Here is a 25,551-nt window from a genome sequence, read left to right on the forward strand (position 1 = left end):
CTATTTTGTAAAACTTTCATTTCTATATTTTTGGAAAAGGAGACATAAGTCGTATTTGAATTTTCTCACGTCGCTATGAATTGAGTGTTTGAGAGGAGAGAGACTGTTCTTTGCATATGACTCACCTCATTAGTTGTGCTGAAATCTTTTGTCAGGAATCCACAAGAAGTTCTTCACATTTATGTGACTGATGTTTGGGATAGCAAATTCTGTCCATGAGAATAGAGGCTCCCCCCAACCCCCTGTTTTTCTCTGGTTTGGATCCTAAGCCAAGGGAATTTTGGCCAGTAGGCCTCATTCCTTAGTTCCATTGTGACTTTACAATGAATTATATCTGAACATTAATTATCTGTGTATCTGGTTTTACTCAAACCCTGTTTAGTAATAGTTATTAGATATTTGTTTTTGGTGACCTGAAAAGTTGATTCTTGGTGGCTTGTGCTTTGTCTCTGGGGCTTGAATTGTTTGGGGCCTGATAACCGCAGTGGAAGGTTTGAATCATTGGGGCTCGGTGTCAGATCGCTCCTGCCAGTCTGTTGTCATGGTCAGGTCGGGGCCCTTGTGCACTTGGGGCTCTGTCCACTGGTGTTCTTCTTTTATCCTCCATGGGATGCTTTCATGGTTCCATATTTGTTTATCATTTCAACCCTAGTGATACTTCTCCAGGGTCTTGTGCTGCTTTTCCCCTCTTCAGCCTGGCAGCCATTTTGCTTCCTGCCCTACACTTCAGGGTGCCAACTGAGGAGCAATCAGGACTTCCTGGGAATTGATTCAGCCCCCTTAAAATGTTTGTGCCAGTTATTAACCCATCATCTCTCGACAACTTCTTTTGAATGGCACTAGTCAAAGTAGTCTGGAAAGATGAAAAGGGGTGAGGAGCACAGCAGAGGGAGGGACCGGCAGCAAGTGTTCACACTTCGTAACCCAGGTTCCTGATGTAGAGGCAGAGTACCCCATTGAAAAGAAAGTTACAAAAAAAAAAAGGAAAAATAAACATTTTTCAAGAGGTAGTAAATCTAAAGATACTGATTCTTTAAACGTTTTATAGTTGTTTTAAATGACACATGAGCTGTTGTAGGAAGGATGGGCTGGCAGGCTCAGACTTCATACACGCAGGCAAATCAGGGAGGAAGGTTCCGCCTACCCAGTTCATTTTGGGCTGAGGGACCCCTCTGGCTAGAGCTGGAGGTGTTTTCTTTGCTGCATGTTGGCTGATGGCGTGAAGCCCATTTGGAGGCACTGAGCTGGTCTCACAAGGGGACCCATTGCTTTGGCCTTGCTCCGTGATATTCTCCAACATGCTGCATGTTCAGATGAGTGAGAGAAGGAACTTGAAGGTGTGACGGTCCCTCTAGTCACCTCCTCTGCAGAGAGAAATTTCCTTCACTGCCCTAAACTCTGCTCTGGGCCACAGAGCCACTGCAGTGTTAGGCACTGCATGGCCTTCAGCCTGGCCCCACTTGAAGCCCTCGGATCCTGGCGAGAAAATCCTGTGTGTACAAAACTACTTAGTTATTTAGGAGCAATTGGACGGGTAATGAACTGGACTTGGTCATTTCTTACGTTTTCTTTAGATTTCAATTAATAAAATGAAATTTTTTGAATATCCCAAATGGGTTTTTTTAAATAAGTGAGGAATGGCAGTCATTTATATGTTAATTAAAACCAAGTTAAAATAACCTTTAGCATTTCTTAGGGTACCTTTGTATATGTGGTTGTATTTGATAATGATTTAATAATAGATGATACCAGGAAAATTGGAAAGTCTCCCTGTCCCCAACTCTTTTTGTATAAAGGAAAGCCCAGATGACGCTGTGCCTCTAGGTAACCAGCAGGATCAGAGACCATCCATCCATTCTCTGTACCTACTCCTTCCCTGGTAAGGCAGAATTTGCCAAATTGGGTTCATGGCCCTCTTGGCCAGCTTTGAAATGGGCTGCATTTGGGGACAGTTATTACTGTCTCCTTCTGGCCCCTTGTGCTAGTCCAAAGCTTTTGTTTGTTTGTGGGTTTTGGAGACAGTACAGTTTTCCGGTGTTTTGTTCTCAGATTTTATGGCAGCTCTGATTGATCAGACTATCAGAGTGCCTTCTCTGGGTTCTGTATTAGTTTCACCAAGCATTACTCCCATTTTAGGGACAAGAAAACAGAGACTGACTCAAGGTCCTATAGCTGGCTTATGACTGAGTTCAAATGACTTGGGGCTGACTTAAAAGTACCTCAGTCTGAAGGCCAAGGACATCTCAGCTTCCAAGCACCCTCTAGACCTTTTCAGCAGCAATTTCAGAAATCTGGAGAGCTCTGAGGTCCCTGCCGACCTCAGGGCTTTGTGCTGATAGGGTGGAAACAAAAGCCAGAAAGTCCCTAATTTAATGCACAGCTGAGAAAGCCTCCAGCCTGTGCTGATGGAGGCTAGGGGTGAAATGGGTGTGGAGGCCTCAGTGACACCTTAGCTTAAGCAGATTTAAGTGAGTCACCTCTAGGATGGAGATTTGTCTCCTAAATGTCATGGCACTTTTTTTGTGTGCCTTTATATTTTGGGATATTTCCTGGCCCTGTCATATCTGTCCCCCACCCTGTCCCCTGTAATATGTTTGTTACCAGAGAAGAGGAAAGAACCTCTTCTGCCCCACAAGACTCAGCGGTACCTGTCTCATTGTACTGATTTGGTGTGTGTTTTTAAATGAGTGAAATTTGTTACATGTTTTAACCTTGGTTGTTCCTTCAAGAATTTTTTTTCCTCATCTCCTGGGCACCCATTCCCTTTTCCCAGATCAAATGATGGCAAAACTCATACTGAAGGATTCAAAGATTGAGAGAATGGAATCCCTGGGAAGCACACGATGAAGAAATGGCACGTTTTAAGCTGTGTCACCCTGGGCAAGCCCCTGCCCTTGTTGTGACCTCCTACTTCCTAAATGAGAATGGAAAAAAAAACAAACCAGAACCCAACTTAACTTCATTTTCACAGTGGCTTTTTTGAGAAGGGTGTACAATGACCTTGAGCTTCTATTGTACTTTCCCTTAGAGACCTCCTAGGGGTGTGCCCATAGCTGTGCCTCTGCATGGAGCCTGGGGGAAACGGGCTGGCCACTCCCAGTCTCCTGTGGGAGTGGGGGAGAGGGGTGGAATTTTCTTATTGAAAAAGTAAGTATAATTGTGTGGCCAGAGGAGTGGGAAGGTCACTGTAGTCAACTGGGGAAACTGTTTCTGTCATTCCCCCATTGCCATGACCTCAGTTTAGTTTGTCCAAATGCTTTTAAAAGAAATGACAAAAGAAAATGTTCCTACCCATTTTTAGTGTTGTTCCCCTGTTCCACTCTGTACCCCCCCCAACCCCAAACACATTTTTTTTCTGCTTTGAAACTAGTAATTGGGACAGATAGGGACTTAAGTAATATTTGGTTCCTATCAAGATAAGTATATTAACTATTTGACTTGTAGGGAAGAGCTTATTGGATAAGCTGTGTGAATGCCTGGTGAAAAAGTTAAAATCTGGAAGGAAAAGAAATTTAATCACAAAGTCCTCATTTAAAACTACATCTATCTAATACAATATGAATTGATGAAGAAAGAGGAGGCTTATTAGTTATGACCATTGATAACTGTGAAGCTGCAGGTGAGGTACTTTGTAAATGGGTATAAAACTTTGGAATGTGCCCAAGGCCTAGCTGCCCCTGTAATTCTCTCCCTACTCCTTTGGAGCAAAAGATATTGAAAGTCTGAGAATGATCTAAGGATGCAGGTGGTGAGGTTGATTTTAACTCTGATGTTCATGTATCTAAATTAAAATATATGTTAATGATACTCAACTTGCTTAAAGAGAATTTGTGAATTATATCTTAAAAATCAAGCTGGCCACGTAAGACTTTGAGAGATCACTAGTCAGTGGCTTGAAAACGATTTTTAAGTGGTGCGCTTTCCCACTAAATATAGGGAAATAGCACATTAGACTGCGGTTCCACTCTGGTGGAAGGAAGCCTTGTCCTTTCTTTTTGGTTTATTGTCTGTCTGTTGGCTTCAGTGTGTGTGATCATTTTCCATTCTAACCCCAGCACCAAGGGCTATGCAGAGAGAACTTCACAAGTGTGGTTGCTCCGTAGTGGAGAGAATGTCAGGAATGTTGACTATCTTTAGACTTGCTCCATTCTTAACAGATAAGATAGAAACTAAAGAACTCCACTCTCTGTTGAAGAAGTTGTCAGTCAGGGAACACTGTAAAAGTGACCACAGAAGTTGAACAAATGTAAATACTGTGAATGTCTCTACATGTGGGCAACATCAACTAATTTGGGGCAGGATTTTCTCTTCAGAGTCTTATATTTATTTACAACCATATCATCTATGACTGAAGCACACCTAATAGTCTTTGGTTCATTTATTTAATTTCCAACGCAGTAGGATTTTAATAGAGCCACAAAATAATAGTTTTAGTCTCACATGTCATCCACTTTAAGAAACTTACTAACACCTCCTTCCATTGCCCTTCTTGGGTGGTTGCTGTGGGAGGCAGCTGGTCGCGCATTGTATTGGGAATGAGGGGCCTCTTCACGGACTGAGCTTTGGGGCACCAAGTTCAGGCTCTGTGTGGATCAGCGCAAGCATTTTAAATAGGGGCTGGGAGAGTGGAGCAATCTAAATTTAAACTATAGAATCAACATTTTCTCTAAATCTTCCAGTTTTGAAGAGGCGTAGGTGGATCCTGTGAATTGTATGATAATGCACATGCTTTTCTTACATCCTGCTTATGTCAAAACAGTTCCAGTGACTTTAATCTGGGGGGTTTGTTTTCAGGCAGCCTGTCAGGGTGGTGGAGACTCCTTTTTCTGCTTTTCAATTAAAGAATTTCAAGGACTTTTAGGCTGACTTTTCTTTAATAAGAAAAGATAAAAAGGTAGTGTTCTTATGTGAGCCCTAAAAATACTCCATTTGGTACTTAATTACTTCTTTGCAAAGCTAAGAATTCAAACATAATAATAAAAGTAACTAGCATTTAGGTGTATTATATCATTTAGCCCTTTCAAAAACACTAAGGGCAGTAGGCACCATTATCTCCATGCTGCAGAAGAAAAAATTTTAACTTAAGAATTAGCAGCTTACACAAGGACAGCTGACTAGTGGTGGAGTCCAGAATTTTAACACAGACCTGTCTGGTTATATAATAGGCAATAATACTATACTACGCTTTAAGTTAATCATGTAAAAGTGGTTTCATTCTTTCAGTGGGGGAGATGGAAGGTAGTGGTATAGAGATTTTGACCCAAATGGCCATGACTGGCAGGGCCATTTTGAGGCCTGCCATGACTTTTCCTGTTGGTCTTAATGCCCTCAGGTACAGATGGCGTGCCTTGAGCTTATGAAGACAACATTATTGATTTCTTTGTTTAGTATCTAGCATAAGCACATTACTATGAATATCATTCCAACAACTATTCAAAATGATATCTATCCAAAAAATTGAACTGCCCCAGAATCTTCCATTTTGAGACACTGTTCATAATTCACAACCATATGTTTCCCACATTCTCCTGTAGGTTGGACGTGATAAATATGAACCCGCAGCCGTTTCAGAACATGGCGACAAAAAAAAGGCCAAGAAAGAGAAGGATATGGATGAGCTGAAGAAAGAAGTTTCTATGGTGAGTACCTAGAGGAAGGTTGCTTTTCTTCTCCTTAAAAATTATCTGTGTTGTATATTCTCTGAGTGTATGATTCTCCCCTCCTGTTCCCCACCCCCATCCTTTAGTCAGAGACTTGCTCTATTTTTAAAGTAAAGTGATCATTGCAGTTCTAAGGCCTTCCCAAATTGTAGGGGTTGATAGGGAAAATTGTCATTGTAAAAGCTGTTGGAGGGTTGGAAAAGTTATTAAACCACTCTGACACAACCAAAGGTCCACAGAGGGAACTCTGGTTGATACCTGGGCCTTTTTGCTTTACTCTCTCTCTGAGTTGTACTGAACATTGGGAACTTGCAACAGCTGCAGGCTGTAAAAGCTCGCATGGACACAGTCCGTCTAGAGTCCGCCTGGTCATCAGAGAAGGCGAATGAGGTTTCACTAGATCTCCGAGGCTGGTGGGTTTCTCTGAAGTTAGTGGCAGGTGGTAAGAGACTTCCGTCACACAGCCAGAGCCATCCTCCAGGGACAGACCCTCAATACGTAGTGGTTGCTGAGCCACTAGGCACTGATGAGATGCGTACCAACTTCTGCACTGAAGAAACCTTGTTTTCTGAGCTTAATGATAGTGATGAGTGACACAATGCTTTCTTAAATCTTTTTTATGGTGCAGTGTTTAATTCTTTTGTTTCTGTTTTCCCTTAGGATGACCACAAACTTAGCCTTGACGAACTACATCGCAAATATGGAACAGATTTGAGCCGAGTATGTTCTCACTTGAAACTTGCATAGAATCCTAGTTTACCCCTATCACATTTTCCCCCATGTCAGGGCCTGACCTCCGGGACTCTAGGAGAATAGTGACAGCCACCACCAGAGTATCCATTACACGACATGCACAGAGCTTGGGCATTTATATGCTTTTGTAATGTTTTGTTTCCCCCTGAAACTTTGCAAGTAGATACCATTCTCCCCATTTTACAGACCACGATTTGAAAGTGAATAGTTCAAAAGCTGTGCTTATTCCCTGACCTTTTAATTACAAATCCTCCCCTTACTTATTCTGGTTTGTTAAACTGAGTTGAATATTTCAACTTCAGTGTTTCAGATTTTTTCACTTATCCCAACTTGCTCATTGCAGTGTGTTAGAACTTTGGCTGTTCTGTCATTTATTTGAAACTGCGTTTTACACAAGTTAAAAAAAACTTTTAGTTAAAGTAAATGTTCTGTGTCCTTGTTATCCAGGGGATTTTGATACTAAGTGTGCCACAAACAATATAAAAGTAAGCAGTCTAGAGGTGGGGGCACTGAGTTAGTTATTTCTAGACAACTGCTGAGAAGTCTAGGGAATAACTTGAGTGCCAGCTAATACGTAGCCGTTGTTTCAGTGAATTACCAAGAAGTTGTAAGAAAGGTGTGCTGGCATGAGCAACCTGAGCTCCGAGAGGAGGCCTGACTCCGCAGCCCAGCCGATGGGTTGCTGCTGGGCAGGCTATGAGCTCATCACATGGGTTACCTCACTTAAGTTTTTATTAGGTTCCTATGAAATGTGTTGTCTGTGACCCTAATTCAGTTATTCAAATGCTGTGGGTCCATGTTCTTATTTGTAGATGGAGTTAATAATACCTAAAAAGGGTTGTTGTGAGAATTAAACAAGTTAATGAATTTGAAGCTCTGGAGTCAGTGTCTGGCATGTAGAGAATGCGCAGATCCATCGTAGTGGTGTTTTTGCCCAAGGATCACATTGTGAACTTGAGTCAAGGGAAGGTGTTGAATCAGTCCTCATTTTCCCTTGACTCTTGATTTTCTTTTCCTCTTTCCCCATACTCCCTAGTTAACTCAGATATTTAAAATAATATTAGTAGAAACTATTAACCAGGCACTTGGGGCAAAAATGAGTTTTATGTCTCTTTTTGCCTACTCAGTATTTTGATACTAAAGGAATCACACTTTCCTCTTGTAATGGGAGCCTTGTATCTATTGTCTACTGTCAGAGAATCTTGGTTTTAAGGTCCATTTGAAAAGTGCAGGGCCTCAGCATGGTGGACTTCTCCAGTAAATACTTTTCAACTGACAGGTTTACTGGGGGTTAGCCAGAACATGCACATAGGTGAACCCTTCCTGTCACACAGTTGTTTTAATTGCCATCCAGAGCATAAAGTTCTATACTTAAAACTTGGCTGTTAGCCCAATAAGGTCAGATTCCTACGGAGTATTTTTTCTTTGATGCTTAAGGAGGTTTTTTTTGCCCTTCCCTGACAGATTCCATACAGAGAAAACTCAAAGCTCTTAATTTGCAAAACTGAATGGATTAGTTAAGATTGAAATCTGTGTGGTAAAAAGGCAATTTGGCATGCATCCCTGCCTTTCTCTGAGAAGAGACCAGACCGGAGTCGAATTTGTCCACGGATCAATTCAGAAAGAAATTTTGTCTGGGTGTTGTGGGTTCCTCTGGGAATTTGGGGGCTGATGTTTACCTCAGCCGAGGTGGGGCATCATCGGAATTTGCCAGGTTGCACATTGGGTGTCTAGCTTGGGTGTTGTTTGTTCCCTGTTAAATCCGTTAGTGTAGCTTTCCAACTATCAGGTAGCACATTAGCTCGTAAGAACTGTGGCATTTGTCTTATTTATATTCCTTTACTTCTCAGGGTTTAACAAGTGCCCGAGCTGCTGAGATCCTAGCCCGCGACGGTCCCAATGCCCTCACCCCGCCCCCCACCACGCCTGAGTGGGTCAAATTCTGTCGGCAGCTGTTCGGCGGGTTCTCAATGTTACTGTGGATTGGAGCCATTCTTTGTTTCTTGGCTTACGGCATCCAAGCTGCCACAGAAGAAGAACCTCAGAATGATAATGTGAGTTGTATAGTTCTTAATTGAGATCACGGTACACATAAAGCCTCCTTAGTCTTTGCCACCCATATATTTTCAGTTACCACTGCTTAGTTGATGGTTTTAAACACTGGGGTACAGTGGTGTTAGCAGCTCTTGCCCTGAGACCCCGCCACCCTTCTCCCTTCAGGCTTCTCTGTCCTGCCCTGTAGACGCCTTTCCAAGCTGGACCAATCCCGTGTGTGGGGTTGCTGTGAATAGGCTGCTCCGCTCACGTCCTGTGGCTGCCACTTCCATAGCAGAGCACAGCTTCTGGTCTTGGCATATTGTACATGTCCAGAAATGTTTGGTAGCCAGTCTTCAGAAGTCACACGTTTTGTGAAACTGTCTTTGTTTTAATACAGTAAGAGACACTGATTCATCTAGAACAGTTCCAGAAGTCTATCAAGTTAGTGACCAGGTATATCTATGACTAGACAGATAAATAGGAAGATGTGTGTTCTATATTTCTGAGGCCTTGCACTCTCTCTCTTAAAAACCTGATTTTTATTTAGTGAAAATCTAAGTGAATGTCCCCAGCTCTTTGCTAAGAGCTGTGCTGTCCTGACTCGGTTGTCCCTTTCCAGCTGTATCTTGGCGTGGTGCTATCAGCTGTTGTCATCATAACTGGCTGTTTCTCCTACTATCAAGAAGCTAAAAGTTCAAAGATCATGGAATCCTTCAAAAACATGGTTCCTCAGGTACCTGCTGCTTGTCTTTCCCCGCTAGGTAACCTGACAGCCCCAAGAATGGAAACTAGTGTTAAGGTTTTCCAAGTATCGGGTGACTCCACAGAGAGAGGGATGCCTTCTCCCTGACTCCCTCCCCCACCCAAAACCGGACCTAGTTTTCTTAGACCCTAGATGATGACCACTGTCCTTGTGAAGGTTCACTGAAAGAGCAAGCACAATGGAAACAGGGGGACTGGCTCTTAGATAACAGTTGAGCAGGCTTTGTAACTTGCATAAATAAAAAGATTAATACCTTTGTTGCACATTCAGACGATTCGGATGGACTATGGGTCACTTTGTAATTTGATTTTCTTGTGTTACCGCTACCCTCTCCTTGTGGATACCCAGTTTTCTCTGATGTAATGGTCTGAACTGTTCTCCCCTTCCAAAGCAAGCCCTTGTGATTCGGAACGGTGAAAAAATGAGCATAAATGCAGAGGATGTTGTAGTTGGGGATCTGGTGGAAGTGAAAGGAGGGGACCGAATCCCTGCTGATCTCAGAATCATCTCTGCCAATGGCTGCAAGGTAGGTGGAAATGCCCAGGCTGTTGGCGCTGTGCACCTAGGGTAGTGCAGCAGACGTGATGAGGCTCACATGCTCATACACTTTGTACTTTTCTCTGGACAGGTGGACAACTCCTCACTCACTGGAGAATCAGAGCCCCAGACCAGGTCTCCCGATTTCACAAATGAAAACCCCCTGGAGACGAGGAACATTGCCTTCTTTTCAACCAACTGTGTTGAAGGTAGACCATTTCAAGGCGCTCTTCAGCACAGCATTTTTCCTGGGCATTAACAGCAGCAAAACCATAGGCATAATATTCATTTTCATCCATTTTATTGGCTCCTTTTCTGACAGCTTCGGTCAGGCACAGAGTGGAAGTGGTTCACTTGCTGGCAGGAAAACTCAGGAACCTTGTGGGTTGTTTCTTCTCCCAGTGCCTCTTCTGTGGGCAGCACTAAATGAGCACGGAGTTTGGAGCCACTGTGCCAATAATGGATAGAAATCTCATTGCCACAGTTTCTGTGGTTTAAAACAAGTAACATATACCACCAGAGAGCTGGCCCTTAAAAAGCTCATGCTGTTTTTGTGTCTTTTTTAACCATGCCAGGTGATTGTGCAAATTCTGTGACTTCTCTGATAAAATTGGTATAGCGCCCCCTCCTCTCTCTTTAAGGCACCGCACGTGGCATTGTCGTATACACTGGGGATCGCACTGTGATGGGAAGAATTGCAACACTGGCTTCTGGGCTGGAAGGGGGCCAGACTCCCATTGCTGCAGAGATTGAACATTTTATCCACATCATCACGGGTGTGGCTGTGTTCCTTGGTGTGTCCTTCTTCATCCTTTCTCTGATCCTCGAGTACACCTGGCTTGAGGCTGTCATCTTCCTCATCGGCATCATTGTAGCCAATGTGCCAGAAGGTCTGCTGGCCACTGTCACGGTAAGACTCTTGGTGGGGAAGGAGGTGGTTGCTCTTCCTCAGAGGAGCTTGCGTGGGTGTGAGGCTCATGCCTGACCGTCTCCCACAGCGCTGCCAGTGGGTGTTCTGCTGTATGTTTGTGCACTTAGAGCCATGAAGTGAGAAGACCTTGGCATGTTTTATGGGAAGATAGTCAACCAAAAGCGTCAGTTTTGTTCTTACATTATCACATGATTCATCCAGAACAGTGTAAGGGAGAAAGGAGAGGAACTTGGGAGTGAGGAGGGAAGTAGTAGATTGTTATAAATCCTGGCTGTTTGCACTTTTCTAGGTAACAGTGTTTTGGGGGAGGAGAAGGGAAAGCGCTATGTAAATGTTCCCATTATTATTTCTGCAGACACAAGGGAAAGGTTGGAGAGATGTAATTTTAGACAGATTTCTTCCATTTTGGGGTAACTGGAGTTTGTATAGAACTCCATCTTGGTTGAAATTAAAGTAACCTGGTTCCTAATTTTCTTTTTAGGTGTGTTTGACACTTACAGCCAAACGCATGGCAAGGAAAAACTGCTTAGTGAAGAACTTGGAAGCTGTGGAGACCTTGGGGTCCACCTCCACCATCTGCTCAGATAAAACTGGAACTCTGACTCAGAACCGAATGACCGTGGCCCACATGTGGTTTGACAATCAAATCCATGAAGCCGATACGACAGAGAACCAGAGCGGTAAGACCAGGCCTGCCCAGCTTGCTCACGTTGCTTCCCTTTAGTGTGAGTTCTGTCATTTGGTAAGGAGTCAAGAGTATGGGCTTTGGATTTTTAAAAAATATTTGCAATTTTGGTTAAAAAAATGCCTAAAGCCTGATTGATTAGTTCATTAGTTGGGAAATGAGAAGTATCATTTCTGATTTTTATGGGACTTTCATACAAAGTTAATACATTGTTCTCCAATCTTTTCTTCTTGCCTCCCTCAGGTGTCTCATTTGACAAGACTTCAGCCACCTGGCTCTCACTGTCCAGGATTGCCGGTCTTTGTAACAGGGCAGTGTTTCAGGCTAACCAGGAAAACCTACCTATCCTTAAGGTATGCCCAGGAGTTCCTGTTAGTAGTTAGGCTGCCTGCTGGAAAGTGCAGACAACCACTCAAGGACCACCACCTGAGTTCTGTCTTAACTGGCACGTGACCATAAAATGACTTGGTTGTAGGACCGTTGGAGTGAGCCGTGTGAGTGAGGCTTTGCGCTGTGTGACTTGTGTTGCCTGTAGATCCTGAAGTGCTTACAGGGACAGTGGGCTAGGTTGGAGAGAAGGAAATACATAGTAAAAACCTACCAAAGGTTGGTGGGGGCAGGTAAAAGGCAATTGTTAGTGGTGAAAAGCCTAATTAGTAAACTCCAGTTTTATGATACCACCTCTCATAGTGGAGTTTATATGATAGCATATAGCCTAATGGTCATTGAAGGCCACTTTTGTAACTTGATGATTGCATTTGCATATTAGGGACACAGTAGATTCCAATAAATCCTTCAAATCATTTATTTTCTTAAAATATCTATTTCTCTTACTTGTTCTTAGCTTGCTTACTAATGGTGCAAAAATAAGCTCAGCCTCATGGAATTCTCACGAAATGTGAAATGACAGTTTTGCTCTGTTGCCCAGTGTGGACACAGTCTCAGAAAGGTCATGGGTTTGCACAAGGTCTTTTCGGATGAGAAAGACCTATGTGAGACCTTCTGGCCTCCCTCTCAGCAAAGCTGCCTGGGGTAGCTGAGTAGAAACTGAGTGGTTCAAGAGAATATGGCTTAGATGGAGCTGGGAGGGCTCCTGTTGTGAAGACAGGATTCCTTTATTCTTTCAGGGAGATTTTCTTGGCATGGAATCACTGTTGATTTAAGGAGGATCTTGTTTATCTTGGCATGAAACTGTAGGTGTTTGCTTTATGTGTTTCCTTATTTCAAAGTGGAAATTTTTGAGGTGTTGAGCACAGAGACTCACAAGTATCAAATCCATCCTGATTTAAAAGACTCAGAAAGGGAGCATGAGATGTGTTTAGACATATTTCAGGGGTTGGGGCTGTGTCAGTGGCATTATTACCAAAAAACAAAGCATGCATTTCTATTCTGCTGTAATAACTGGCCTTTAATCATGTTTCTTACCAAACCTGGCCACCTTTCTTAGTAAACAGGGCTACTGTATTTGCAAATGAACATTAATTTGTTCATTTGCATGTCAAAATTTGAAAAGGTTTATATATGTAAAAGTTCACTACAATGGAAAGTGATTTTTAGTAAATCAGAATATAAATGTAACCTAGTATTATACAAGGTAGAAGTGTGTGTAACTGAGTGTGGGCTTTAAATTGTTAACTGATTATATTACTGTTGGAGCTAATAATAGCTTTCATTTCACATTATTCAGGCCCAGATAATTTTGTACAGTTGAATTAATGTTTAGAATATAAAATCCTCTATTTTTCCCTGACACAGTTTGCCCTGAGACCCTAAAGTGTTTTCTTTTAAATTGTACGGTAGTGAAGGGTACTATAAATATTTATGTCCTTACTTGTATTTTCAGATTCATAACCAGAAATACATGTTTGGGAACAGTGTTAGCTCAGAGACTTTTCAACAGGAGAAGATAAAATAGGCAGAGTAGGCTGGAAGGGTGTGTATGCTTCTCCCAAGGGGATGTGGCCTTCATGCCCCTTCTTTCTCCAGAAGCTGGATGTGGGGTGGGGCGGGAGGGCCACTGAGAGAGCAGAGTCTGTGTCTGAAGGCTGTAAGCAGTTGTGGGTCTGGGCTAAAGAGAGGCCTGCCCCTCCCATCAGTGCTTCTGCACCCTCTCCTGCCCTGTCCTCTGCTTCTGACAAGATTGGAGTACATCCCAAGTTACTTTTCCTATTTTTCAGTGATGCTTCAGTGGAGCGTGTTCAGGGCAATTAACAGATGATGTCTCTGTTCACAGCGGGCAGTCGCAGGCGATGCCTCTGAGTCAGCGCTTTTAAAATGCATTGAGCTGTGCTGCGGTTCTGTGAAGGAGATGAGAGAACGATACACCAAAATCGTGGAGATCCCCTTCAACTCCACTAATAAGTATCAGGTCACCTAGGGGGACTGTGGGCTGGGTGAGGGGACAGGTACAAGAACTATTCTCCCTGTTGATATGTTAGAAGCTTAAATGTTTTCTAAAAATGGATTTTTGAACTCTTTATGAAAATTCTAAAATTTACTCTTGACTACGTGTGGAAAGTCCTAATGCATATGGTGAATGAAGCCTCTCCTAAAATGTTTGGGCCCCTTTGGAGACTTGTAGTTGGGAGTGGAGGTGCGGTATGGGGAGGGGGTGAGGTTGGGATTTAGGCATACAAATGTGTGTCCATCCCTTTGTTCCCGAAGATTTTGTATATGCATATGTATCAGGGATTTATGAGTATATCACATGCTTGTTTCTTCTGTAGCATTCAAATTATGTTACAAGATATAAGATACTAGAGTCCAGAAATAGGAGGGCACCTTGATTTTTTTATAACAGATACTAAGCAGTGAGCTCTGTTCCCCTCCATGGACTGCCATGCTCAGCCGCCCAGCATTTACATGTCACCGTCCTTTAATCTTTTAGCTGTCCATTCATAAGAACCCCAACACGTCTGAGGCCCAGCACCTGCTGGTGATGAAAGGTGCTCCAGAAAGGATCCTGGACCGTTGCAGCTCCATCCTCCTCCACGGCAAGGAGCAGCCCCTGGATGAGGAGCTGAAGGATGCCTTTCAGAACGCCTACCTCGAGCTGGGTGGCCTTGGAGAGCGAGTGCTAGGTACACAGATAACCTGGTAACACAGCCATCTAGCCTAGTACACAATGGAAATTACCATGTTAACCTCTCTGTGAGCCTTTCTGGAGCAATCTTCCTACTCCTTTATCTGCCCCCTATTCTGAAAACAGTAAGTGTTGAGAATGTTCGGTGTGTTAGGCTTTGGGCAACAGATACCTGCTCGTTTGCTGCCGAGTCTACTTACATAGAGCTTTGGCTTCATGCCGGTCAGTTCTGTTTGCCTAAAAAAAAAGAGAATTTGTTTTATTTTCTAATCTTTGTTGCCTATAAACTTAAATTAAAATTCATTCATTCCTTAGGGCATCTAGAATAAAGGCACCTCCTGACTCACATAATGGCTGTGAGTTTACACGGGAGTTTATGCAGTCAGCTCGTCAATTAGATTAGCAGTAAACCTTTAGGATGCCACGTGTCCTTTCCACTCTGCCAGCCACTGTGGATTAGAAGTACACATTTTACACACTGTATAATGTAAGTGGGAAGGTGGCATTTATAATATCTGTAGGTTGACAGACAAAATTGATTATGTGATTCTGTTTGCTGTGGCTTACTTAGAATGGGTTGCCTGGTCCCATGCTGCTCCCGCTCCTAACTTGAACTGTCCTTCTATGTCTCTATCCAGCTGAAGTCAGTATCTTACTGAAGTTAGTATCTTCTCTCAAGTGTTTTTTGTTTCCGCACCTCCATCACCCCAAAGTAGCAACAATCTCTCTTATGTGAACCCACATGGCACCTTATACTACTTTAAAGAACATGACAACCTTAATACAACATTGAAAAGCACGTCTTGAATATTGTGGTTCTTTAACAGTAATGCCTGATGGCAAGCTTGTGGGGCAGAACATGTCGGACTTGCATTTATCCTCAAAGTAGCTAGCGTAATGGCCCATGTTGGTGCTCAGTAATGTATCCTGGTTTAATGAACAGTGAGCAGAGATGTGGCCAGAATTTCTCAAGATAGTAAAGTGGGTCTAGAGCCCTACCCCGGTGCTCAGAATTAGTGTCATCATTCAGTCTTCATTAAACAGTTTAGCCTCTTTTTCTAAGGCTTAGTGATAGGTTTTATCTTTGCACAGTTTTCCTTTCAGTGACTATCATTTATGAATATTAAATCTCATTTGCTAAAAAACTAGACTTAAAAAAAAATACTCCAGATTAAACAGCTGGCAAAGTGTAGGCAGTGTGACTAAAAAGCTGCTGTTGCCGTCTGCCCCTCGTACACTGAAGCCCTCACAGGCTCCCTGCCCTCCTTTGCAGGTTTCTGCCACCTTTTTCTGCCCGATGAACAGTTTCCTGAAGGATTCCAGTTTGACACCGATGATGTGAATTTCCCTGTCGATAATCTCTGCTTCGTCGGACTCATCTCCATGATTGACCCTCCACGGGCAGCTGTTCCCGATGCTGTGGGCAAATGTCGAAGTGCTGGAATTAAGGTAATGCCCATCCCCTCCTAGTGCCTTAGGGTACCCTGCTTAGCCATGTGGTCCCTTGGAATCCACATGGCCAGCTGGTTTTCTCACCTGGAGTATTAATTTTTCATCTGCAAAGCTCTAGCTACCACCAGAAAAGAACAAATAGCATTAAAATGTTAGCATAAACACTAAATGAGGGATTGAAAAACAGCTCTTTCAAAAAGACACATTAGCAAATTAAACAGAGCAGGAGACTTGGGACAGGTCCTGGGCGTTACTGAGGCTCACCAGTGCTTGTGGTTTAATCTCCCTTCAGTTGGCTGCTTCCCTTATTGACGCTTTTCCACTGACATGAATAATTCTGCACTGAAAAGTTTTGTAAAAATTATTCCCCACCACTTTGAGTGTATTCTTCTAAATATAATCATGGGGTCAAAAAGAGCAGCCACAAGTGTGAATTCGTGTTACATACTGCTTTCCCTGCAGATTGGGCCTGTGTGAGGGTGCTGGCCAGCACTGGGGCACCTTTACCCCACAGTCCCTCCATCAGCAGATTTTTATCATTTTTTTTTTGCTGGTCTTAAGAAACATGAATATTTTTATGTAACTATACGAAAGGACAAATACTGTGTATCCTATGTGAACACGTATTAAGGAAAAATCTGGGTATTTGTGGGGTTTTTTTTCTATGAGTTGTATTTTTGTTTTGTCAGTTTTATATTTGCATTCCTTTCCTTTTTGTAATCTGAGCTGAATCATCCTTAATATCTACTTTCACCTGCTTTATAACTTCCTAAGGCCATTTGCTTGGCAGCTGCGTTCAGTAAATTAGCCTGTTTCTTACTGAAGGTCATCATGGTCACTGGAGACCATCCAATCACAGCCAAGGCCATTGCCAAAGGTGTGGGCATCATCTCAGAAGGCAATGAAACTGTAGAAGACATTGCTGCCCGCCTCAATATCCCAGTGAGCCAGGTGAACCCAAGGTAAGGCAGGAAGCTCAAAGTACAGTCTGCTTTGAATGTGCCAATGGTGGTAATTGGAACCATCAGCTTGGTTCTGTGATAGTTGGCTTCTAGGCTTGCTTTGAATAGAGAATGCTCCTCCTGCAGGGCCAGAAAGCAACCTAGTCGTCCTCAGGAAGGGTTTTCAATAAGAATAATTATAATAATAACCAGCACTTACATAGTGCTTACTATTGTAAGCCCTTGGCACAGTAACCAGTTAAGGTGGGTCCTACTCCGACTTCACAGAGCTGGGAGGCTGACGCATGTTCATGCGCTACACTCAGCAGTCCAGCTTCTGGGGCTCTTAACCACTGGGCTGTCCTGCCCAGCACCAAGGCAATCTCCAGGGCCACACTAACAAAACAAAGTGGAAAAGGCACAATTACCCGGGCTGTTCAGTCCCAGAGAGGAGAATTTTGGCAATAAAGTGAAAGAGGTAATGGAGATAAATTAGTTTTGTTTGTAAGGTGTGGGGCCCTCACCCTCCTTTGGGGTTAATGGAGGGTTTGGTCTTTGATCATCAGCTTTGCCACTGAATTTGTTCATATTATTTCAGTTTGTCTTTGTAATCTTCCTCTCCTCATTTTCATAAGACAGGCTGCCCCACAGGTTATTGTGAGTCTTGAATGAAATTATATGAAAATTATTTGTAACCTATATAAAATGGCCTTTACATGATATGGGGAAAGTTCCCTCTGACTTTGTGTTGTTTACGAAGTGTTCTGCACAAAATAACAACATCCCCTCTTGGTGATGAGCAAGCATCATATTGGTGAAGTGATGGGTGACCTTTTTTATTCAACCCTAATCCTAGAGATGCCAAGGCCTGCGTGGTACACGGAAGTGATCTGAAGGACATGACCTCTGAGCAGCTGGATGACATTTTGAAGTACCACACCGAGATTGTGTTTGCCAGGACCTCTCCTCAGCAGAAGCTTATCATTGTGGAAGGCTGTCAGAGACAGGTCAGCGTGCTGCCAGGCCGGGCTCTGTCAGGCACTACTGACCGCAGTGAATGTGGGTCCTGTATAAACAAAAAGCAAAGCAACGCTGGAAACATGACCCAGCTTTTCTCAGGCTCATTGTTCATGTCAGTAAGAAGTGCTGGGCATAAAGAGAAGGGTGACTTGATAAAGGTTTAGAAGAGCCACATACTTTGCAATACAGGTGTGCAGTGCAGCCCCAGAGTCTGGGCCGCAGCACTCACCGCGAAGGACGGTGGAGGCTCCCACTGTCTGCCTCGGAGATGCATGTGTCCCAGAGGCTCTTGTCCCCTCTGTTTTACAGGGCCTAGGGGGCGTGCAGGAAGGATGGGTTTTCCAGCACCCGGCCCACCGCAGTCCTCTGACTTTAAGTCATCCTGGTAATGATAGGGGAGTGTGTTGTCCTTCCTCAGTTTCTTTTGGTAGCAGCTGTGGGGTTCTGAGACTGCATAGCGTCTCCGTGGGAAAGGAGCAATTCCTGTACTGAGAGGCCCGTGGAGGTATGCACCTCATTTCACGTCCCTCTCCAGACTACATGATTCTTAGGAACTCTTCTCCCTTCTTCTTTGGCTAGGGTGCTATCGTGGCTGTAACTGGTGATGGTGTAAATGACTCTCCAGCTTTGAAGAAGGCAGACATTGGAGTTGCTATGGGGATTGCTGGCTCTGACGTGTCTAAGCAAGCTGCCGATATGATTCTTTTGGATGACAACTTTGCCTCAATTGTCACAGGAGTCGAGGAGGGTGAGAACACTACATTTGCAGTGTTCACCAAAAGCTCATCCCAACCCTGCCAATCAGTATCCATTTCTCTGTATCTACTGCATTATGTGCAATTTCTAGTCAGCCTATCTCTTTAAGCTATGCAGTAAAAAATATCTTGCTTTCATAGGTCGTCTTATCTTTGATAACTTGAAGAAATCCATCGCCTACACCCTAACCAGTAACATTCCAGAGATCACCCCTTTCCTGATATTTATTATTGCAAACATTCCACTACCACTGGGGACCGTCACTATCCTCTGCATTGACTTGGGCACAGACATGGTAAGCCGACCTCATAGTCTCCATTCAGCAGATGGCATCAGTGCTCACTACGGCGGCCGGGGTCCACGTGGCTGGCTGCCATCAGGAAAGGAGTCCTTGGTAGCCATAGCAGTGTGTGTTGTAGCCTCAGCATCAAAGAATCAACGTTGCTCTTCAAGGCAACTATCAACACCTGTTTATCAGATGAGACTCTTCCTTTTTGTATAATTTTGCTGGGTTTTACTTATTTGTAATGGTATGAAAAACAGGTATTTTAAAGGAGGGGCAGGGTCTAACAATTTCATGATAGCAGCTTCCTGGCATTTGATAACTTAGAAATCCCTTCTTGCCTCTCGTCCCTAGGTTCCTGCCATCTCCCTAGCTTATGAGCAAGCCGAGAGCGACATTATGAAGAGACAGCCCAGAAACCCCCAAACAGATAAACTTGTGAACGAGCGGCTGATCAGCATGGCCTACGGACAAATTGGTGAGTCACTGCGTTCGGCACCAAGCCGGGCGCCAGCAGACTTACAGTGCCCACAGTGGTGGCAGCGTCTGCCTCAGATAGGGTTGATTTTGGAGACTTAATCTAGAGTGGCTTGTAAACCTGAGATGAACCATGAGGCAGGGTCTCTGAGACTGGGCATTTTTTAGCTTCGCTCTCAGCCCAGTTTTCTTTATGGAAACCATAGTTCTTTAGACTGAGCACCCTGTGACCAGGCTCAGCCCTGCCTGAGAACTGAAGCTGCCTCCCGTCCCTGTACTTTTTTGAATGCCACATACAGTTCCCTATGTGTTCCCTAGAACTGTGTTTATTTAACTCAAAGGTACCTTTTTGTGGGAATATTTGGGTAGAGAGTTAGGTTCTGAAGAGATTTCATGGGTTTGAAGGTTTGGCTGGTAAGTCGGCACCAACTGGAGACCCTGCACCCCACTCTCCCCACCCCCAGTGCTAGATTTCTGTGCCACCAGTGAAGCATGACCAGCTAACAGGTAGTCTGTGTGGTGGGCAGTGAAAATGCCCTTTGGCCTTCAGTCCCCTGCCTAGTGTCCTTCAGGAGAACCATCCCCAAACACTTGGGTGAAATGGAACAGACAGTACATTATGGAAATGCAGCAAAGACTGAGTTGACGGTTGCTGACAGCAAAGTAGTTGGCTGATAGCCAGGAAGGCTGACAGAGGAGAGGGTACTTTAGGGGGCTCTCTCTCCCTGGTGGGTAAGGGTCAGAAGAAGTGCCCCATCATTCACAGGCCATGACGGGTGGGATGGAGGACTCCAGGGGCACACTCATAGCCCAGCACCCTCTCTACCCATATTAGAGATAGAGCCTTTTATTTTTAAGAAGGAAGACCAGGTCCAGAACATAGGATGAAATCCTGCCCTGAGAAATCTAGGGTAGTGTGGTTAGATTGAATGCTAGGGATAATGGTCCTAAAAGTGGGGGGATGAGAGAAGTTGGGTCACAAAGTGCCACATTCACAATTTCTGCAGTGGCTAGCAAAAAGAAAAAGTGTATAAAAAACTGAGAGATGGGAAAAGTCATGATTTTTCAGAGATTAAAAACTCAGGAAGCAGATTTTCCCCTAGGGTCATGCCCTGACAGGGGTAGATAATTGCATAATAGTGGTGGGTATTTGAAAGCAAGCCTGTATGTCTTCTTTAAAGCTCTAAAAAATGACTCAAAAAGTAGGGCTTTGGGCAAGGAGTGTGCTCCTGGGTCCTGCATCCCACCAGACATAGCCAGTGAGTGAACCGGCAGGTCTCTGAGCCTTTATCAGCCAGTTACGTCTCCTAAGTACTGCTGCTGTGGTCAGAGGAAGTGTGCAGAGATGCCCTCTTGAGCCAGGTTCTGGCATTGAAGTTGTTTCTCTAAACTTTTAGGTATGATCCAAGCCTTGGGGGGCTTCTTCACTTACTTTGTGATTCTGGCTGAGAACGGCTTTCTCCCCATTCACCTGCTGGGCATCCGAGTGGACTGGGATGACCGCTGGATCAATGATGTGGAGGACAGCTACGGGCAGCAGTGGGTGAGTGGGTCTGACCAGTGCCAGAGCTCCTCCAGCCCCAGAGGAGGTGGCCATGTGGGCAAAGAGCCAGGCTCATTACTCTGCCTTGTGCATTTCAGACCTACGAACAGAGGAAAATCGTGGAGTTCACCTGCCACACAGCCTTCTTTGTCAGTATCGTGGTGGTGCAGTGGGCTGACCTGGTCATCTGCAAAACCAGGAGGAATTCAGTCTTCCAGCAGGGCATGAAGTGAGTAGAGAAGGACGGGCAAGGGCCCTGGCTCAAGGGGTCTGGTGGTTTCTAAACCCTTTTCAAAAGCCCGGCCCCCTAACACATGGAAGAGTTTCTAGAATCCTAGTTTTTGGAGCAAGTTTAGGAAGCAAAAAGTAACTTCTGTCTAACCTTGAGCTCCTAAGTACAACTGATACATAAAAACATTCATCTGCCATTTAATTAGAAGGTAAACTTCTGTTTGCATCTTTTAATCTTTTACCCCTCTTGATTTTAGGAACAAGATCTTAATATTTGGCCTCTTTGAAGAGACGGCCCTTGCTGCTTTCCTTTCCTACTGCCCTGGAATGGGTGTTGCCCTGCGAATGTATCCTCTCAAGTAAGTCAGTCCTCCAGCACCCAAAAATATTTAATAGTAGTCGCTACTACTGCATGTCCTAGAAGGAAAAGCCACACTTACTATCAGAACTGTGGGTGGCATGCACAGGAATTCCTCTGGATTGGAACATTGGGAAAGGCTTGTCAGTAAATCAGACTGCAGATCCAGAGACTTGGTGATGGCAACCCGTGCTCGCTCAGGACTGGGCCAGGCAGGCCCTGGTGCCGTGACCTTGCTCACCAGGTGACTGCATTGAGCACTCAGGTTCCCCACAGCAGCAGTCCACCTGTCCTTAGGCCAACTAGGGGTGTCCTGGAGTCTGGGGACCCAAGTCCAAATCTCAGTATGTTTACCTAGCCATCATGTGTCCTGTTGAAGGCCCCCCACTTTTCTGGGCCTCTGTATACTCTGCCCTCAAAGGAAGAAGGTTGGAGAAGCAGATCTGAGGTCTCTCTTCCTTCACAGCAGATCATGGATAGAGTTGATCAAAGGAAGCTGACCTCTTATCTTTGGTCATAATCAGAAGGCCTTAAAAACAATGAATGACCTGGCACTTCTGATAAACTTGAGTTTTCACACACAGGGTTTACCACAAACTCCAGTAATATTTTGAAACATTTGGATGTGTTTGGTGGCATTGCTAACTGGTTGAGATTAAGTGGCTACAACTTGATTAAAAATATGCCAAGTCACAGAGTGCTGAACCCAATAGACACAAGCTTCTGATTTAATGCATCAGTTTCCCATCCTTGCTCAGACCCATGTCAGCTAGTTGGTTGCCGTCACCGCCTTCCACTAGTGTCATCCCTAAAGTAACCAAGTCCTGTTGACCCCACTGACTTCCTGTTCACTTAACAGACATCCTCTGTGGTATAGGGGTAGCCTAGCATCCAGGGTCTCATTGTCCCAACCTGTCTTTCTGGCCCTATCCTGTACCCATCCAAGCTTGTGTTGGTTCCATTCTTCCCTCTCCCTATTTGGTAAGGATGTTCCCTCCCACCCCATCAGTCTTGAAAATCCTCTTGGACTGGAGCTTGTCCCCACGTGGTCTCACCCTCCTGGACATGCACAGTTGCCCCCTTTCTTTGGTATCACCTGTCCTCTGGTGTTTCTGCTCCCCACTAGATCATACATGCCACAGTATCTTTTTTGACTTATTTTCCTCAGTACTCTACACAGAGCATACAATGGGCCATACAACAGGCTATGCCCAACTTGATTTCTATCATCGTGGGCCATTATTTATCGAGAGGCCAGGAGAATCACAGCTGTAAAAGGCTGAAGAGGAAAATCCACTAAAACAGAGCAGTGCCTTTCATGACAGGCTCTACCCAACGGGAAGGTGTTTTAGTTACCCTTAGTTACCCTGCATGACTGAGTCAAACAAGGTCATCTTAGCTGTGGTGGACAGGAGGAGACTGTCAGCATCCTGCCCTGGGACAGCCTTTCTCACCTGTTTTCCACAGAAGCTGATAGTCCAGAAAGCATGGCCCTCTGCTGGAAGCCCCCCCGGGTGCCCGTCTCCAGGCCAGGGACTGTAGCAGGAGTGCCTGGGCTCCCAAAGGCCTCTGATCTCTGTTAGGGTGCAGCTATTTTTCATTCCTCAGGTCTAGGACTTGGAACATACTGCTCACTGTCCCAAATTCCATCATCAGAGACCAAATTCGGGGTGGATAAACTGTTCTTGACCCACACTGGAAGTTCTCTGTCTTCAAATGTGAGGACATGAGGCAAATGAGCTGCTTAAATGCTTTAGAAAAGGGAAGAAGGAAAATGTCCAATTGTGGAATGAAAGGTCAACAGAAAATCTCAACTCACCCTGAAAACCAAACTTAGAAACATCCAACTGAAGGTGGGGAGAGGACCCCTTTGTGAAGTCTGCAGTCTGGTTTCCTCTGCCTCCCTAGGCCCTGGGCACAGAGCAGCAACCTGTTTTTAGGGATTTACATGTATTCCATGATCACGGCTCAGTGGTTTACCGTGACTGTACCTGGCTTTTCCTTTCAAGCTGATAATTTCTTTTGTCACTGTGGTGATAGGCAGTTTCTTCCTTTGAATTGTGTTCATGTATAAATTGGTACATGATTCTGTTTCCAGACCTACTTGGTGGTTCTGTGCCTTCCCTTACTCTCTTCTCATCTTCGTGTATGACGAAGTCCGAAAACTCATCATCAGGCGACGTCCTGGAGGTAATTATGGGCATTTTAGCTTTGGGGGGTGGGAGGGACTGTAGTTCTGTGGCTTCTATTGTGTTTCCTTCAAAGCATCCGGGCTGCCTCTATAAACAGCTGATTGACTGAGGCTGCTGGACCAGCCTGCTGTAAACAGACTAAAGTTTCATCCTCAGAATGTAGATCTCCATTAAGGTTTCAGAACCAATCTTATTTTTTATTAAAATGCAAGCCAATATGCTGCAGGGGAAACTTAGAAATCCAAACTATCTTTTCAGCTAGCATGTTCCTCCTAAAAACATTAAAAAATACAACTGAGGTCCAATACTGAGTTTGGGTTAGCTTGGGTTTGTTGGCCCTCGCGCAGAGCCTTACCCCGGTTTGCCCTTGTACCCCAGAGCCAAGAAGGCTCGCTGTAACCTGTCTGTGCCTCCCTTTGCCACCACAGGCTGGGTGGAGAAGGAGACCTACTACTAGACATCCTTTCCTGCACGCCGTGAAGCATCATGCCACACTCGCACCCGTCCCCCAGCCCCCCTTTGTGTACTTCAGTTTTGGAATCTGGAACTTTACCCTGGTAGGAAAGCACCGGAGCATGTGGGGGAAGCGAGACATCCCGGAATGAAGCATGTAGCTATCTGGGGGGGAGGGGGGAGGGTTGCCTGAAAAACATCCGTTTATGGGAATGACAGTGGGGAAGGTTTTTATGTGCCTTTTTGTTTTTGTAAAAAGGAAAACTCGGAAAGACTGAAAGAATACATTTTATATCTGGATTTTTACAAATAAAGATGGCTATTATAATGGAATTTGTCTTGTGCCTGCATCGCCTGTGTGGTCCAGGTGCCTGTGTCCATGGTTGGGGTGAGAGGGGTCCCTGCACTAGCGGCCTCATAAGCATCACCTGCCAACTTGGTGGCACGGCAAACCCAGACCACTTGAACCAAAGCTGGTCTCTCCAGGTGGTCCTGACTGACGTTCAAGTTTGGGAACCACTGATTAAGAGGACACTTTCTGCCCATTCTCTGACAACATGAACTTCCCAGACCCCTTTTCCTAGGGGCTACCTAGGGTGGTGTGGCTATAACTCCACCCACTGCTTTAACACCTGCTTTTTATGGGAAGACACATCACGTGAAGGGTTTTCAGACCCTCCAGATATGAAGTGCGAAGGAGGCCCTTCTCTTCTGTCCTGGCCACAGCCCAGCCATCCCCCTCAGCTCCCTTCCACAGCCTCAAAAGGTGTCTGAGAGGCAGAAACCCATGTGTACACAGTCTGTTGTGGCATGTGTGCACATCACTAAGTGCTTCTTAATTTAGCATCAACTAGCTCCATTTCAGAAAGAGGTTATGTGCCAGACAGCACACAGGGTGGAAGAGATCTGTTTACTTAGGGTCAAGCCTGAGAACGCTTGCTTTCAAAGACTTGGTAAAAAGGCCTGTCTCAGTCTCACTGCTCAGTAATCCAGCCTGAGTGCTGTTAGCTGCCAGTACTTGGACGCTGCCCTTGCTTCAAGCACCTATGACAAGGTGTCCATCCTGGCACAGCGTGGTCATGATCTGCCAGATGATTACAGACTGGGTTCAAACAGCATAGTTCTCTGGAAGCATACTTTGTTGTTCATGACTGCTGAGTACTCACATCAAGCTGTGTAGGTGGGAGGGGAAGGAGAATAGGTAATCCGCCTACTGGCTGGTCACTGGAGGAACTGGGAGGGCTGGGTGGTCTTAGTAACCCAACAGTCTAATCACCTTTCTTGGCACTTTCATCAGGATGATCTCTATTCTCCTAAGCAAGTTGTCTTTAAGGAGGGCCATTTGTTCAGTTCAACGTCAGGAAACTAGGACACAGTACAGTTAATAAAGATCTCAG

The 25,551-nt window shown here is 44.7% G+C and overlaps 1 protein-coding gene across 1 annotated transcript in view; it reads left to right on the forward strand.

The window, feature by feature from the left end:
• ATP1A1 (ATPase Na+/K+ transporting subunit alpha 1) overlaps positions 1–24,487 on the forward strand; it is a 29,003-nt gene extending 4,516 nt beyond the window's left edge. Inside the window, exons 2-23 of the mRNA XM_036924474.2 lie at positions 5,535–5,639; positions 6,321–6,380; positions 8,264–8,467; positions 9,070–9,183; positions 9,605–9,739; positions 9,842–9,959; positions 10,392–10,660; positions 11,163–11,361; positions 11,610–11,719; positions 13,600–13,734; positions 14,254–14,446; positions 15,722–15,897; positions 16,726–16,862; positions 17,698–17,848; positions 18,441–18,609; positions 18,758–18,912; positions 19,255–19,378; positions 20,775–20,920; positions 21,019–21,149; positions 21,409–21,510; positions 23,608–23,699; positions 24,130–24,487. Of these exons, the coding sequence (XP_036780369.1) occupies positions 5,535–5,639; positions 6,321–6,380; positions 8,264–8,467; positions 9,070–9,183; positions 9,605–9,739; positions 9,842–9,959; positions 10,392–10,660; positions 11,163–11,361; positions 11,610–11,719; positions 13,600–13,734; positions 14,254–14,446; positions 15,722–15,897; positions 16,726–16,862; positions 17,698–17,848; positions 18,441–18,609; positions 18,758–18,912; positions 19,255–19,378; positions 20,775–20,920; positions 21,019–21,149; positions 21,409–21,510; positions 23,608–23,699; positions 24,130–24,158 (3,054 nt within the window). The 3' untranslated portion in view covers positions 24,159–24,487. The remainder of the gene's footprint in view (positions 1–5,534; positions 5,640–6,320; positions 6,381–8,263; positions 8,468–9,069; positions 9,184–9,604; positions 9,740–9,841; positions 9,960–10,391; positions 10,661–11,162; positions 11,362–11,609; positions 11,720–13,599; positions 13,735–14,253; positions 14,447–15,721; positions 15,898–16,725; positions 16,863–17,697; positions 17,849–18,440; positions 18,610–18,757; positions 18,913–19,254; positions 19,379–20,774; positions 20,921–21,018; positions 21,150–21,408; positions 21,511–23,607; positions 23,700–24,129) is intronic.
• Positions 24,488–25,551: the final 1,064 nt, after the last annotated feature.

This window comes from Manis pentadactyla, chromosome 4 (genome assembly GCF_030020395.1).
Source record: "Manis pentadactyla isolate mManPen7 chromosome 4, mManPen7.hap1, whole genome shotgun sequence".
NCBI lineage: Eukaryota > Metazoa > Chordata > Mammalia > Pholidota > Manidae > Manis > Manis pentadactyla.